Here is a 14,307-nt window from a genome sequence, read left to right on the forward strand (position 1 = left end):
AATAATCTTAGCTAGAATTTCATTGAATGAAATCTAAAACTGAATTACATTATTTTTGGGAGTTTATAGTTTTTAGGCTCCTAGCCCATCAGGAATGTCGCTACTAACTAGGAAGTTTAGATTAAACTAAATACATTAGGAAATCTAGATAATATAGGAATTTATCGAATCTTAGTTGGAATAGGAAATTAAGACAGATCCTAATTAAAATTGAAAATTCCAAGAAAGATAAATTTGCCGTTTTAATTTAACAAAACAGGAAGTAAAATGTGTCTCAGGCTGCTTTGGAGGCATGTTTGGATTGAAAAGAGAAAAATTCACAATCTGGGACGGAGGCAAACACGCCCTATGCGTGTTCCGTGACTTGGGAACACGCCCTAGTGTGTGGTGGATGTTAAGTTTTCTTTAAAACTTCTAGATTAGTGAAAAAGTATTTAAAGGGGAAGAAAATGATGTTTAAATAGGGGATGGGACAAGTAGGGTTTGGTAAAAAAAAATGGGAAGGAGATTTCTCTCAAAGGGGAAGCAAATCTCCTTCCTCTTTTGATTTATTCCCTTCCCTTTTCCTCCATGTTTACTGGCCAAGCATCTCTCCCTCTTCCTTTTTATTTTGTTTTATTTTTCTATTTTTCCTTTTAATTTCTTTCCAAAGTGGTTTCATAGTTGCCTAGAAAGTCAAATGCATGTTCACACCTTTCTTCTCCCTCCTTATATGGGCTTTGAAGCATGGGTCCATTGGCTTGGCCTTCAGCCAAGGTAAGGCCTTAAGGCTCCCTTGGACCAATTCAAGATTTTGGGGGCCTAAGGCAAGCCTTGACCGTATGGCACATGCCTCTGGCCTTAGTCTAGGTCCAACCCTAGCCGTAATCATCATTTCTAATGCCTAATTTCTCTTTTTGTTTCTGAATCTCTAGCTTTAGTGCTCTGTCATCCTTTTGTGTCGTGAGGTCTTTGAACCTTTAATATTTCCATCTTTGGTCTTCTCACCTGCTCCGACCATGCACACATTTGAGGGTACAAATAAAAGACATTTACAATAACTAAGGCAAATAGGTATGGACTCAAAACTGATCATTGATGTAAACCCACTGTTTTGGGGAACTCATTCGTATGCCTTCACACTGTTCTTACACTTGTAATTTTTTGCTCATACATATCCTTAATGACAAGGTTAATGAATAGCATGTAGAGATCTTTTTTCTTCTTCTTATAAATAAATGTTCTTACACTTGTAATTGCTTCCTCATACATGTCCTTAATGACAAAGTCAATGAATACTGTGTAGAGATCCTTTTTCTTCTTCCCATGAATTTACTTTAATGTTCTTAGAAGAAAGATATGCTCTATTGTGGATCTATCATGCATAAAGCCAAACTGGTTCTCTGATTCCTTAGTAGTGTGTTTAAGTTTGCATTCAATTACTCTTTCTTACATTTTCATTGTGACTCATCAGTTTAATGTGCAGATAGTTAGATCATTTTCAAATTGGTGGAAAAAAATTGAATAAAACCCTAAAAGATGTAGCTTGGGTTTTGGACTAAATTCATTATCCTTCTAGTGGTATTATGGAAGCTAAAGCTAAATGTACATTTAAATATATATTTTTTCCTTCTTCACTCTTTACCTAGAAGGTTAGGAAATTCTTAGAAAATAAAATTATACAGTGTTCTAATACTATATTTAAATCATGGTACTTTTTTTTTTTCTCTTCAAATCTTCTCCCTACAATTTACTTGCTTGTGCACGTGTTTGTATATAGGCACATATGTGTATGTCTTATATATCTATGCTAAAATTGTCTGTTTCAGGTGAATGTTTTAACACATACAGCTGAAGTGACCCTTGGTCGTACACAACTTGCTACTATAGAACAATTGAAAAAATTACACAGAGAGCAAGACCAAAGAGAAATTTTTGGAAACAATCAGGTTGTAGAGGAAGATATTGATGGCAAAATGCATGGTAGTTTTTGTGGTAGCTTACCGACTACTGATAAGGAAACTGGGGAAGTTGACAACCAAACTGAGGATTCTCAGTTTACTGATTGTGCCTTTTCAAGTAAATCAGAGTTGAAAATTAGCAAGCAGGCAGAAGTATGTCAAGGTATAAGCACTGAGAGTGATGGAAATGACTGTTAAGGTGTATGGAAAGAATAAGGATTCTGTGTTAATTGAACATGTCTTTTCAGATAAATTAGAGCTGAAATGTTGCGAGGCAGATGCTGTTCAAGGTAGAGGCACTGAGAATAGTGGGCCATCAAGTTCTGGAAATGTGTCATTGCGGTCAGATGAGGGAGGTGCTGTTTGGGACATTTTCCGAAGAGAAGATGTTCCTAAGTTGCAGGAATATCTTAGCAAACACTTCAAAGAATTTAGGCACATTCACTGTTGCCCATTGCAGAAGGTATTTTGATGGAATAATAAATATGGCTATATATGGTTCTTTTCCATTGAATTATGTCTTATAATTTTTAATTTGTGCTTCTTCCAATCAAGGTTTTTGCATCAATGCTGTCAAAATAATTGCACTAAAGAAAGATAAATTAATCACTGTAATTGATTATTAAAAAATTATGAACTACAACTTTTAAAGAAGTCCTAGTGTTTCATCCTTAATTAAATAATTATTGTGCAATAATGCTTTGGGAAGCTATTTTACAGTAATGCTATTGAAATGGTGTGGTAAATATTTTCAAATGGGTGGCTGTCTATGGGCAAGTGGAAGTTATGAATTGGATGACAAAGTTGGGAATTATGATGACTTACAGTGCAAATTAGGGACTTGTTGAAGTTAAATAAACTAAGCCAATTAATTGCTGCATGTGTTGTGGTGGCCATTGCTTTTTTGATCTTTTTCTTTGCGAGCTACTGTTTCTTCTTCTGTAGGTTGTTCATCCTATACATGATCAGACCTTTTATTTGACTCTAGAACATAAGAGGAAGCTGAAAGAGGAATATGGTTAGCCATCTCATTTATATTATCTGTCATAGTTGCATGTATTTTATTTTATCATTTATTTTTAATTTGAGGATCTGGTTATGTGCTTTTACTATATCATGCAGCTATTGAGCCATGGACATTTGTCCAGAAGCTTGGAGATGCGGTCTTTATTCCTGCAGGTTGTCCTCATCAAGTGAGAAACTTGAAGGTAAAATAAAATTTATATTTAGCATTTGTTTGGGCATCAAAAAATTTAAATTATGATAATCTTGACAAGATTCCAGGGAACTTCTCAAATTTTTATCATTTAGCTTTTAAGAATTTTGTTGTTCAATGAGTTACAATGAGGTTTGCTTCCTTCATGTGTTTGTTATACGGTGCTAAGTGTCATGCATGTACCGGAAAGACATTGCTTTTAGGAATCAAATGATTTCAAGTTGAAAATTGACGAGTGTGGCATGTTGCATTCATTTTGTTCGTGTTGACTCATCTTTGGACATCATCATTGAATGTTTTTGCACATTTTCAAGCATCATAAGGGGTTTCTTAAATAATTTCTGAAGCATTTGCTAATTTCATGCTCAAGTAAATCCATATATTTGTTTATTTTGTCAATTGGCTTGCCCCAGGTGGCGTGCGTGTGTATGCATGATAAAGTGTCTCTTAACGATTGTTTCCATATGTTATAGTCATGTATAAAGGTAGCATTGGACTTTGTTTCACCGGAAAACGTTGGTGAGTGTATCCGTTTGACAGAGGAATTCCGTTTACTTCCCCCAAATCATTGGGCTAAAGAAGACAAGTTGGAGGTATAACTTGCTTCTAGATTATAATTCTTATCTCATATGCATTTTATGTTGTGTTATCATACAGTGGTGGTAGAATTGTTGAAACAGTGCTGATATGATTCTTTGTGCTGTGTATTTTTTCTTGGTCTAGTACTGATTTTTTTCTTTATCCGGCTTCATAATGGAAAAGAAAAGTTCTTGTACTTCATGATTTGGTAGCTAGCTGCTATTTTAATTCCATAGTTTGTGTGGTACGTCCTTGATATGCATATTGTAGGGTTATTTTGTTATCAACAGAGGTCAGCTGTTGCTAAATTCTAACATATTTTGTGGTTTGAGAAATTAAGTTTTAATTGGAACTTTAATTGGACTCAATAAGATTTGGGCTGAAACTGGACTGTGCAGGCTGAACAGATGTCATGAACAGTACCAAGGGCCTGTTTTTCAAATCACACAAAGGACTTTGAGTTTCACATAGCAGAGAAATTCTTGGTGCACCACTAACATAATCTATGGACATGTATTGAAATTCAACTTTATGTCTTTTGCTTTCTAGAAAGTCTTTTCTATTGAGGCGGAGCTAGAAATTTGATTCAGTGGAGTAAAAAATTTTTGTTTTGCTTAATTTTCTGTATTCTGGTAAAGGGAATATTTCCTGTATTTATGATGTTTGTAAGGCATTCTACCGTGCTGAGAAAGAGGATAAGTCTCTCACGGCTTTTTTTATGGATTTTAAATGGGTATATGAGGAACTTAATGTATTATTGCCTTTTAATCCTGATGTGAAAGTTCAGCAAGCCCAACGGGAGCAACTGGCTGTTATGAGTTTTCTTGCAGGCCTTCCTTCAGAGTATGAGACTGCTAAATCTCAGATTCTCTTCAGTTCTGAGATTTCCTCTTTGCATGAAACGTTCACATGGGTCCTTCGTATAGAGAGTACCCAATCTTCATAGCCTGCCAGTAGTGTTCTTATTAGCTGTAATCCAAATGGACAACAGGGTAATAGAAGAGGAAGTAGAGGAGAAATTACAGGCAACAGAAGTAATCAGCGTAATGGATAGGCTAGTTCTAATCAGGACTCAAGAGGAGTCATTTGTTATTATTGCCATGAGCTTGGCCACACAAAATATACTTGTCCGCAACTTCAGAGGAAAAATCAGCGATCACAGATGGCAAATATGGCAGCAGAGGATTCTACAGTATCTTCCTCTGAAAAAACTATTTTGGTATCTGTAGAGGATTTTGCACAGTTTTTCTAGTATCAGGCATCTCTAAAGCCTACCAATTCCCGTCACTGTAATTGCTGAGTCAGGTAAATCCACTACATGTCTTGTGTCTTTCTCATCCAAAAGGGTTATTGATTCTGGTGCGACAGATCACATGACAGGTAATTCTAGTCTTCTATCTGCTTTTAAGTTTAATCTCACTTCTTCTACTGTTACTTTAACTGATGGTTCTACTTCTTGTGTCATGGGTTCTGGAACTGCAAATCCAACTTCGTCAATTTCTTTGTCATCTGTTTTGTGTCTACCAAAATTCTCTTTTAATCTACTTTCTGTTAGTAAACCTACTCGTACATTAAATTGTTCTATTTCCTTTTTTTTCCTGACCAGCGTTTGTTTCAGGATCTTATAACAAAGCAGATTATTGGTAGAGGACATGAGTTAGGTGGTCTCTACATTCTGGAAAATCATGTACTGTGGTCGCTTGTTTGTTCTAGTACCTTAACACCTCTTGAAGCTCATTGTAGGTTGGGCCATCCTTCTTTATCTACCATGAAAAAGCTATGTCCTCAGTTTCAGTCTTTATCAGTACTAGAATGTGAGTCGTGTCAGTTTGCAAAACATAATCGTTTGCCTTCTGTGTCTAGAGTCAATAAACGGGCTTCATCCCCTTTTGAGTTAGTTCATTCTGATGTTTGGGGTACTTGTTCTGTTACTTCTAAAATTGGATTTCGTTATTTTGTTACTTTTGTTGATGATTATTCTCGTGTTACCTGGTTATATTTAATGAAGAATCGTTCTGAGTTGTTTTCTATCTTTTGTGCCTTTTGTAATGAAATCAAAACTCAATTTAATATTTCTGTGCGCATATTAAGAAGTAACAATGCCAAAGAATACTTTTCAGCACAATTTCAGTCTTATATGACACAAAATGGCATTCTTCATCAGTCTTCCTGTGTGGATACGCTATCCCAAAATGGCGTGGCCAAAAGAAAAAATCGGCATCTTATTGAGGTAACTCGTGCTCTTCTTTTTCAGATGAAAGTTCCTAAACACTTTTGGGCGGATGCAGTTTCTACGGCATATTTTTTGATCAATCGTATGCCGTCTTCTGTTCTTAATGGGGATATTCCTTATACTGCTTTGTTTCCTACAAAATTTTTGTTCACTATTAAACCTCGTATTTTTTGTTATACCTGTTTTGTGCGTGATGTTCGTCCGCAGGTTACTAAATTGGATCCAAAGTCTCTCAAATGTGTCTTCCTTGGGTACTCCCGACTGCAAAAAGGGTACCGCTGTTTCTCTCCTACTCTTAATCGTTATCTTGTTTCTGCAGATGTCACATTTTTTGAGTTCACTTCATTTTTTCCTCAATCATCTGTGTATGAGAGTCAGGGGGAGGAGGATGATCTCTTAATATATACTGTCCAACCAATGTCTAGTCTTCTCCCACAGCCTATTCCTTTTGTCTCTAGACTTACTCGACCTCCCATTGTTCATGTTTATTCCAGGAGATTGGAGATTTCTGACTCAGATCTTCCATTAGCTACTTCGTTGGGAGATCCTGTAACTCATACTGATCATGATTCTGATCTAGACTTACCTATTGCTCTTCGTAAAGGTAAACGTTCATTTACCCTATCTCTTCTTTTGTTTGTTATAATCAATTTTTTTTTTTGTTCTCGGTGTTTTGTTACTTCTTTAGACTCTGTTCCTATCCCTAATACTGTTGGTGAGACACTGTCTCATCCTGGCTGGTGTGCTGCTATGAAAGAGGAAATGGAGGCTTTAGATGCTAATGGTACAGCGGAACTGTTGCCTTTGCCCACTGGTAAGAAAGCTTTTGGTTGCAAATGGGTATTTACAATAAAGGTAAATCCTGATGGTTCTGTGGCTAGGTTAAAAGCACGCCTTGTAGCGAAAGGATATGCTCAGACATATGGGGTTGATTACTCTGACACTTTTTCTCCTGTAGCTAAACTTACTTCTGTTCGCTTGTTTATCTCTTTAGCAGCTATATATGATTGGCTACTGTACCAATTAGATATCAAGAATGCTTTTCTTCATGGTGATCTTCAGGAGGAAGTGTATATGGAGCAACCACTTGGGTTTGTTGCTCAGGGGGAGTTGGGTAAAGTTTGTAGGTTTCGGAAGTCTCTTTATGGCTTGAAACAAAGTCCTAGGGCCTGGTTTGGGAGATTCAGTGAAGCAGTATAGGAATTTGGTATGCAAAAGAGTAAGTGTGATTACTCAGTATTTTATAGGCAATCTGAGGCTGGGCTAATTCTCCTGGTAGTCTCTGTGGATGACATTGTCATCACTGGGAGTGACTCTGCAGGTATTTCATCTCTTAAAACCTTCTTCCAAACCCAGTTTTGGACCAAAGACTTAGGATTGTTAAAGTATTTCTTGGGTATTGAAGTTATGAGAAGTAAGAAGGGTATTTTCTTGTCTCAGAGAAAATATGTCATCGATTTATTGACAGAGACAGGAAAATAAGGTGCTAAGCCTTGTAGTGCACCAATGACTCCAAATTTACAACTGTTAGTAGGGGATAGTGATTTGTTTGAAGATCCAGAGAGATACAGGAGATTGGTAGGAAAATTGAACTACCTTACAGTCACTCGTCCTGATATTGCTTATGCTGTTAGTGTGGTAATTCAGTTTATGTCTTTTCCAACTGTTGCTCATTGGGAAGCATTGGGACAAATCTTGTGTTATATGAAGGGCGCTCCAGGAAGAGGTTTGTTATATGGTAATCATGGGCATTTGAATGTTGAATGTTTTGAGATCTTGACTGAAATTTGGATCTAAGGTTGACAGGAGGTCAACTACTGGATATTGCGTTTTTGTTGGAGGAAATTTGGTGTCTTGGAGAAGCAAGAAGCAGAGTGTAATTTCTCGATCTAGTGCTGAATCCGAATACAGAGCCATGGCACAATCAGTATGTGAGGTAATGTGGATACTTCAATTACTAGATGAGACAGGTTTTAAGACCTCCCTGCCTGAGAAATTGTGGTGTGATAATTAAGCTGCTTTTCATATTGCTTCTAATCCGGTGTTTCATGAGCGGATCAAACATATTGAGATTGATTGTCACTTTATTCGTGAAAAGATTCAACAACAGATTATCTCAACAGGACACATCAAAATTGGAGAGCAGTTAGGAGATATTTTCACAAAAGCTCTGAATGGAGCTAGGATTGACTACATTTGTAACAAGTTGGGCATGATTAACATCTATGTTCCACCTTGAGGGGGAGTGTTATGGAAAGTCAATCACTATATTATTTCTTTGTATATTCTGTATTCTGTATTCCTATTTAGGATTTCTTCTTAATTAGTAGAACGCAATTATAGGAATCAATTGTATATATATGCCCATGTACAGATTAATTGAAATTAAGGGGATCATCTCTTTTTACAAACCTGTCCCGCTGTTGCTCAGAAATATTATCAGTACATGGCATGATAGAATGAAATTCATCTTTTAGTGATTCTACCTGTCCTAAATAACTAGGCATATCTTGTTGATTTTGCTGCGGATGAACCATATCTGATACTACCTTATAAATACACTGCACATTATTTGTATATATGGTTTTTGCTTTAGTCCAGATTTTGCAACAGGTTTTACAAGACTGAAAAATATTAAGTAATTTTGGGTCAAGAGAATGCCACAAGAGACTACATAATTGAGCGTCAATCTTAGTCCAATTAGCTCTATTTGTTAAAGCTATATCTATGGCATTTTTAACTAAGTGGTCATCATACCCCTGCCCCATAAACTATAATTTCACTGATGCATCCTAAGACATATAATTTTGACTTCCTACTAACTTAACAGTGGTAATAGCTGGTGAATTACCAATGGAAGAAAATATGGGTTTGAGAATCTCAGAACCTGTGTTGGAGGCTATATTGGAGGACTCCTCAATCTCAGACATGTTGGCAAGAGAAGCACATTGAAATGTTGCTCAGAAATACGTCAGAAAAGCTTACTGTATAAAGAGGTAGTGACAAAAAAGTGAGAAACAGGTGACGAGACTAGTGTGGTTGAGGTCGCCCGAGGCCAGCGAGTCGACGGGAAGAAGTGTCGACGAGAGATGGTCGCCAGAGAGGGCTCACGCGCTTGCTCGTGTGACGGCAGGCTGACGGCGCATGAAGGCGCGTGTACAGGAGTCATTTGTCGATGGTCGGTGGAGAGGGCGATCCTGGGCTGGGTAATCCACTAGGCTAGGCTGTGACAGCCACGGACTCCTAGAAAGTGACCGTAAAAAGGGGGAAAGTTCCTCCATATGAGAACTTTGTTTCAGATTTTAAATCAGATCCACCAAGGACTCTACTACCATGTGAAAAATAGAACAGAAGAAGAAAATTGAGAATGATTGAAAATCTTGATTATTCCCTCAAGTCAATGGTGTCAATTTATAATCTGTACAAGAAAACTAAATGGGAAATACAATCCTAATTAAATACTTAATTATAGTCACGATTCTAGCACCTAAATATATTCACACAATCACTACAGATATACATGTTCTAGCTATTTATGGTACATATTTTGACAATAATCTTACCAATCTCAAATTAGTTAGGATTGGCTATATATATCCTTTTTGACGTTCAACTCTGTCTAAAATTAATTCCACATCAGCATGTAAAAGTGTTATTCATTTGATACTTCTTTGCACATCATTAAAGGTCTCCCTCATTCCTTTCTCGCTTTGTCAACCACTAACTTGTCAGAGTTCCATATTGGTGCATTGATATTCTATGTAGGACGTGACTAATTCATCTTAATTGACCCTTTCTCATTTTATTTTCAATGTGTGCTATATATACTCTTTGACAAATGTGGTCATTCCTAGTCTATTGCACATTCATCTTAACATTTGCATTCTGCTACACTTGTGAGTATGTACCTTAGATGCAAAGCATGCATTCCAATAGAACACAATTGGCTTGACCACCGTTTTATATTACTTTTCACTTTGTCAGGGATCCTACGATCGCATAGCATACTGATCACATATAGTTTTCTTTAGTCAAAGAAAAAGAAACGTAATTACAATGTGAATTTATTACAAGCTAACCAAACAAAGACCATTTATTCAAAAAATGACAAAAAGGATAACAACAACAAGAAAGGAATTTCAAGCTAACCAAATGCTGACTATTCATTTAATAAATTCCTTGATTCAACAGTAGGATCGTTGTAGATTTACATTTCTTTAATAAACAAAAATATGAATAATATATGAACAATAAAATATGTATACCAAATAGCATAGTAAAACCAAACTATTATGATTGGACCACTAGCATCTTTTGAATTTTTATCCCTGCATAGCCAAATTCTCGCTGTGTTCCTTTTTAAGTCACAACTCAAATATACCATCCAATTCCTACATCAAATTTGGAATTTTCTAGCTATGGCACCATAATGCCCTTTCTAATGTCGAAGTCTTTATTTATTTCTTATTTTTTGAATATAATTTTTTTATGGTATTTCAATTTTACTCTTTAAATGTTGCTTGTTTTGGTCATGAGTTGAGTTGTTGCAATTTGGTTTTTTGAAACCGGTGAAGAAAATGTGTCTTCATGCTATGAATTGGGCTGTGGAAGTTTTGGATCACGGTGGAGAGTGAGTAGCTAATGATACATTCTAACTTATAAATTAATTATTATATCTCAAGCATGCATTGGCTTGCTTCATCCTCTTTTTTTTTTTCTTTTTCCCATTAAACTATCAGCTATAGAAGTTTGATGACGAAACTTATGTTGATTGTCAGTTTTAGATGATGCAACTCTCAATTAAATGTGTTATGATTTTTCTTGATAGATAGGGAGTGGTGTTAAATTAAATACATGTTGATTTTTCTTGATTGATAGGAGTTGTGAGTTATAAACGGAAAGTGAGGATTGTTACGAATGTGTTTTTTCTTTGTATTTTGTGAAAGAATCTATATAAGTATACGTACAACTGACTAGAGACTTCTACTCTAATTTAGAATAAGAATCCAAATACCAACTAAATCCCTAATTTTAAGTCTTTACTAAAATGTACAAGGAATACACACTAATTAGGAGTCTAGATTGGCTCTCTTTAGCACTCCTCTAGTTGGAACATATAACGGATGCATTGTAGGCCAGACCTGTGAGAGACGTGGTCCACCCAAAGAAGTCAGTAGCAACAAGGGAAGTAACAGGTGATTCGGCAACTTGAAGCCTAGGTACACAAAATTAGATTTTCCCTCTTTTGATGGCTCTGAAGACCCTTTAGGGTGGCTCAACAAGTATAACATTTTTTTCTATAAGCAACGAACGCAGGAGACAGGTAAGGTTGGGCTAGTGGCATTCCATATGTTGGGTGAAGCTCAGATGTGGTTCTATAGGCCGGAGTAGGAAGAGTTGGGATTAACTTGGAATACCTTTCAAGTCCTATGTAACCTGCGCTTCCTGTACAAAGCAATCCATTGGGAGAATTGGTAAATTTGAAACAAACAAGCACAATAGATGAATATCAACGCCAAATCCAGTCATTATTGGCTAGAGCCTCATTGTTCCCCCGGATCAACAGGTAGATCTTTTTACAGTTGGGCTAACTGATAATATTAGAATGGATGTGGAATTGTTGAATCCACCAAATTTGGTGATGGCCATGAATCTAGCATGAGCTATTAAAAACGACAGCAGTTGGAACGTCCTGGTAATAGTAATTGGGGAACCAACATAACAGCTAGTCAAATAACCACTCATTCACTACCTCGTACCACTACCAAAATCACAAGAGGGGCACCAACTTTAAGAACCAGCAACATAGGGAGTGCTTCCACCCTTTTTATGAAATTGCTTAGTCGAGTGGAGATGGCAAAACATCAAGCCTAGAGGCTGTGCTACAATTGCGATGAACCTTATTACCATAGGCATCAATGCAAAAAATTATTTGTGAGAAGACGCCAATGACACGGGTCAACTTGAAACAAGGGAGCCTAAAATCTCATTGTAGGCAATAGTAGGCAAACAAATTGCTCACACTATGCAGTTGAAGGCAGTTATTAAAGATCATCCATTTTGGGTACTAGTTGATTTGGGAAGCACGCATAACTTTGTAAGTTGTACAGCAACAAAAAAGTTGGAGCTATTGGCTCAACCTCAAATAAGAATGAGTGTCTTTATTGCCAATGGAGATAAAATCCACAACGAAGGAATATTCAATGTGGTAACCTTTAATGTTGATCATGATTACTTTAGTGCTGATTTTTTTATTATTCCTTTGGATGGATTTGATATTATTTTAGGTGTCCAATGGCCGACCACATTATGACCAATTTTATGGGATTTTACTTCACTCACCATGAGTTTTGGGTTAAAAGGTAAACAAATTATTCTTCAAGTGCAGCAATCCATCAAGGAATAGCGGGTGCAAGTGTTTCTAGGAAACAGGACCTCTACCACATGTTAAACTAGTTATTGGAAGAATTCAATGATTTATTCCAGGAGCCAACAGAGTTACCACCGCTGAGGTCCTCCGACCATGTTTTGGACCGATAGTGGTTTAACCATATCGGTATCCTCATCTTTAAAAAGATGAAATAGATGCGCCATGTGAACAAATGCTCCAAGGCATAATTCAACCTAGCAGATCTCCATTCTCATCACCTGTTTTACTGGTTTGCAAGCAAGATGCAACATGGCGCTTTTGTGTTGATTACAAAGAACTCATTTCCCGCACCATAAAAGATAAATTTCCCACTCCAGTGGTGGAAAAATTGATAGATAAACTCCATGGTGTGACTTATTTCACTAAATTGGATCTCAAGTTAGGCTACATCAGGTTCGGATGGACCCTAATTACATTGAAAAGACTGCTTCAGAACCCACCATGGCCACTTTAAGTTTTTGGTGATGCCTTTTGGCTTAACCAATGCGCCATCCACATTTCAAGATCTTATGAATGAGGTATGTTGCAAACACTTGCATCAATTTGTTCTTGTTTTCTTCAATGACATCTTAATTTATAGAAAAATAGGGGAAGACCATTTGAGGCACATTAAGTTGCTTTTCACTTTGCTTCGGGCTCATCATCTTTTGGAGAAAAGCAAGTTGCATATTTAGGGCACATTTTTTCTTTTGTAGGTTTGTTTGCCAATGCGAATAAAATTCAAGCTGTGACTGAATGGCTTGCACCACAATCCCCAACAACTTTGTGTTTTTTAGGCTTAACAGGCCACTACCTAAAATGCATAAAAAAAACTATGGTCAAATTGCAGCTCCATTGACAAGCATGCTTAAACGGGACTCATTTTAATCGACTGAATCAGCTATACTGGCTTTTTTTGAAGTAAAGAAAGCTCTTACTACGGCACTAGTGTTGCAATTACCCAATTTTAATGATGAATTTGTTGTTGAATATGGTGTAGCAGGAAGTAATATAAATAACATGAGCATCCCATTGCTTTCTTTAGCAGGAAATTGGCTAAAAGACACTTTGAATTGCTAGCATATGATCGAGAATTAATAGGGTTAGCAAAAGCATTGCAACATTGGAGGCCTTATTTATGGGGTCGAGGCTTCCTAATTCGCACTGACCACTTCAGCTTGAAGTACCTATGGGAAGCTTACCACTTCACCGTAGCAACATTGGATAAGCAAACTCATGAGCTTTGATTTACAAGTAGAATACAAGGCTGGACATTTAAGAAAGGAGGTAGATGCTCTATCTTGCTGATGTGAAGAGAACCTGTTATATGCCATCTCTCAACCCAAGCTCTAGTTATTTGATGCTATTAGGGAAGGAATTGTAGGGTCTGATGTTTTGCATGAGCTGATGACGAAGGTGCAGCAAGGGAATGTGGACGCTTCTTGGTCAGTGCTGGATGACTCTCTCCTTTACAAGGATCGAATTTATTTGCTAGTATCATCCCCCTTGTTATCTTCTGTTCTCTTGAGTATGCATGGCAATTCCTATGAGGGTGTCCATAAAACTTTATAGCGGCTGCGGAATGTCTTTTATAGGCAAGGCATGAAAACAACGGCTCAAGAATATGTCGCGGCTTGTCCAGTTTGCCAGCGGAATAAGGCCAAACATTTGTGCCTACTAGGATTATTTCAACCACTTTTCATACCTACACAAATATGGGTATACGAGTAATGTTTGCAAGGAGCTTTTTCTGTTATGCAGTGCCAAGTTAGCTTTCTCCTCCGCCTACCATCTGTAGACAGATGGCCAAACCGAGGTGGTGAACAGAAGAATCGAGATGTATTTACGTTGCTTTGTCGGAGATAGGCCAAGCATATGGGTTGACGGATTCCATGGGTTGAATATTGTTACAACACCTTTATTCACACAG

At 37.0% G+C, this 14,307-nt stretch overlaps 1 protein-coding gene across 5 annotated transcripts in view; it reads left to right on the forward strand.

Annotated features, from left to right (window-relative positions):
- LOC110659841 (lysine-specific demethylase JMJ25) overlaps positions 1–14,307 on the forward strand; it is a 78,060-nt gene that overhangs the window by 46,108 nt on the left and 17,645 nt on the right. For 2 of the 5 annotated variants that reach the window (XM_058148581.1, XM_058148582.1), the window contains 6 exons: positions 1,809–2,103; positions 2,189–2,403; positions 2,886–2,958; positions 3,063–3,148; positions 3,630–3,748; positions 10,536–10,598. In XM_058148581.1, the coding sequence (XP_058004564.1) occupies positions 1,809–2,103; positions 2,189–2,403; positions 2,886–2,958; positions 3,063–3,148; positions 3,630–3,748; positions 10,536–10,598 (851 nt within the window). Of the gene's footprint in view, positions 1–1,808; positions 2,104–2,188; positions 2,404–2,885; positions 2,959–3,062; positions 3,149–3,629; positions 3,750–4,133; positions 4,356–9,952; positions 10,015–10,535; positions 10,599–14,307 lie in introns of those variants that run through there. The other 3 variants (XR_009149502.1, XM_058148585.1, XM_058148583.1) reach the window with 3 other exon arrangements.

This window comes from Hevea brasiliensis, chromosome 6 (genome assembly GCF_030052815.1).
Source record: "Hevea brasiliensis isolate MT/VB/25A 57/8 chromosome 6, ASM3005281v1, whole genome shotgun sequence".
In the NCBI taxonomy this organism is placed as follows: Eukaryota; Viridiplantae; Streptophyta; class Magnoliopsida; order Malpighiales; family Euphorbiaceae; genus Hevea; species Hevea brasiliensis.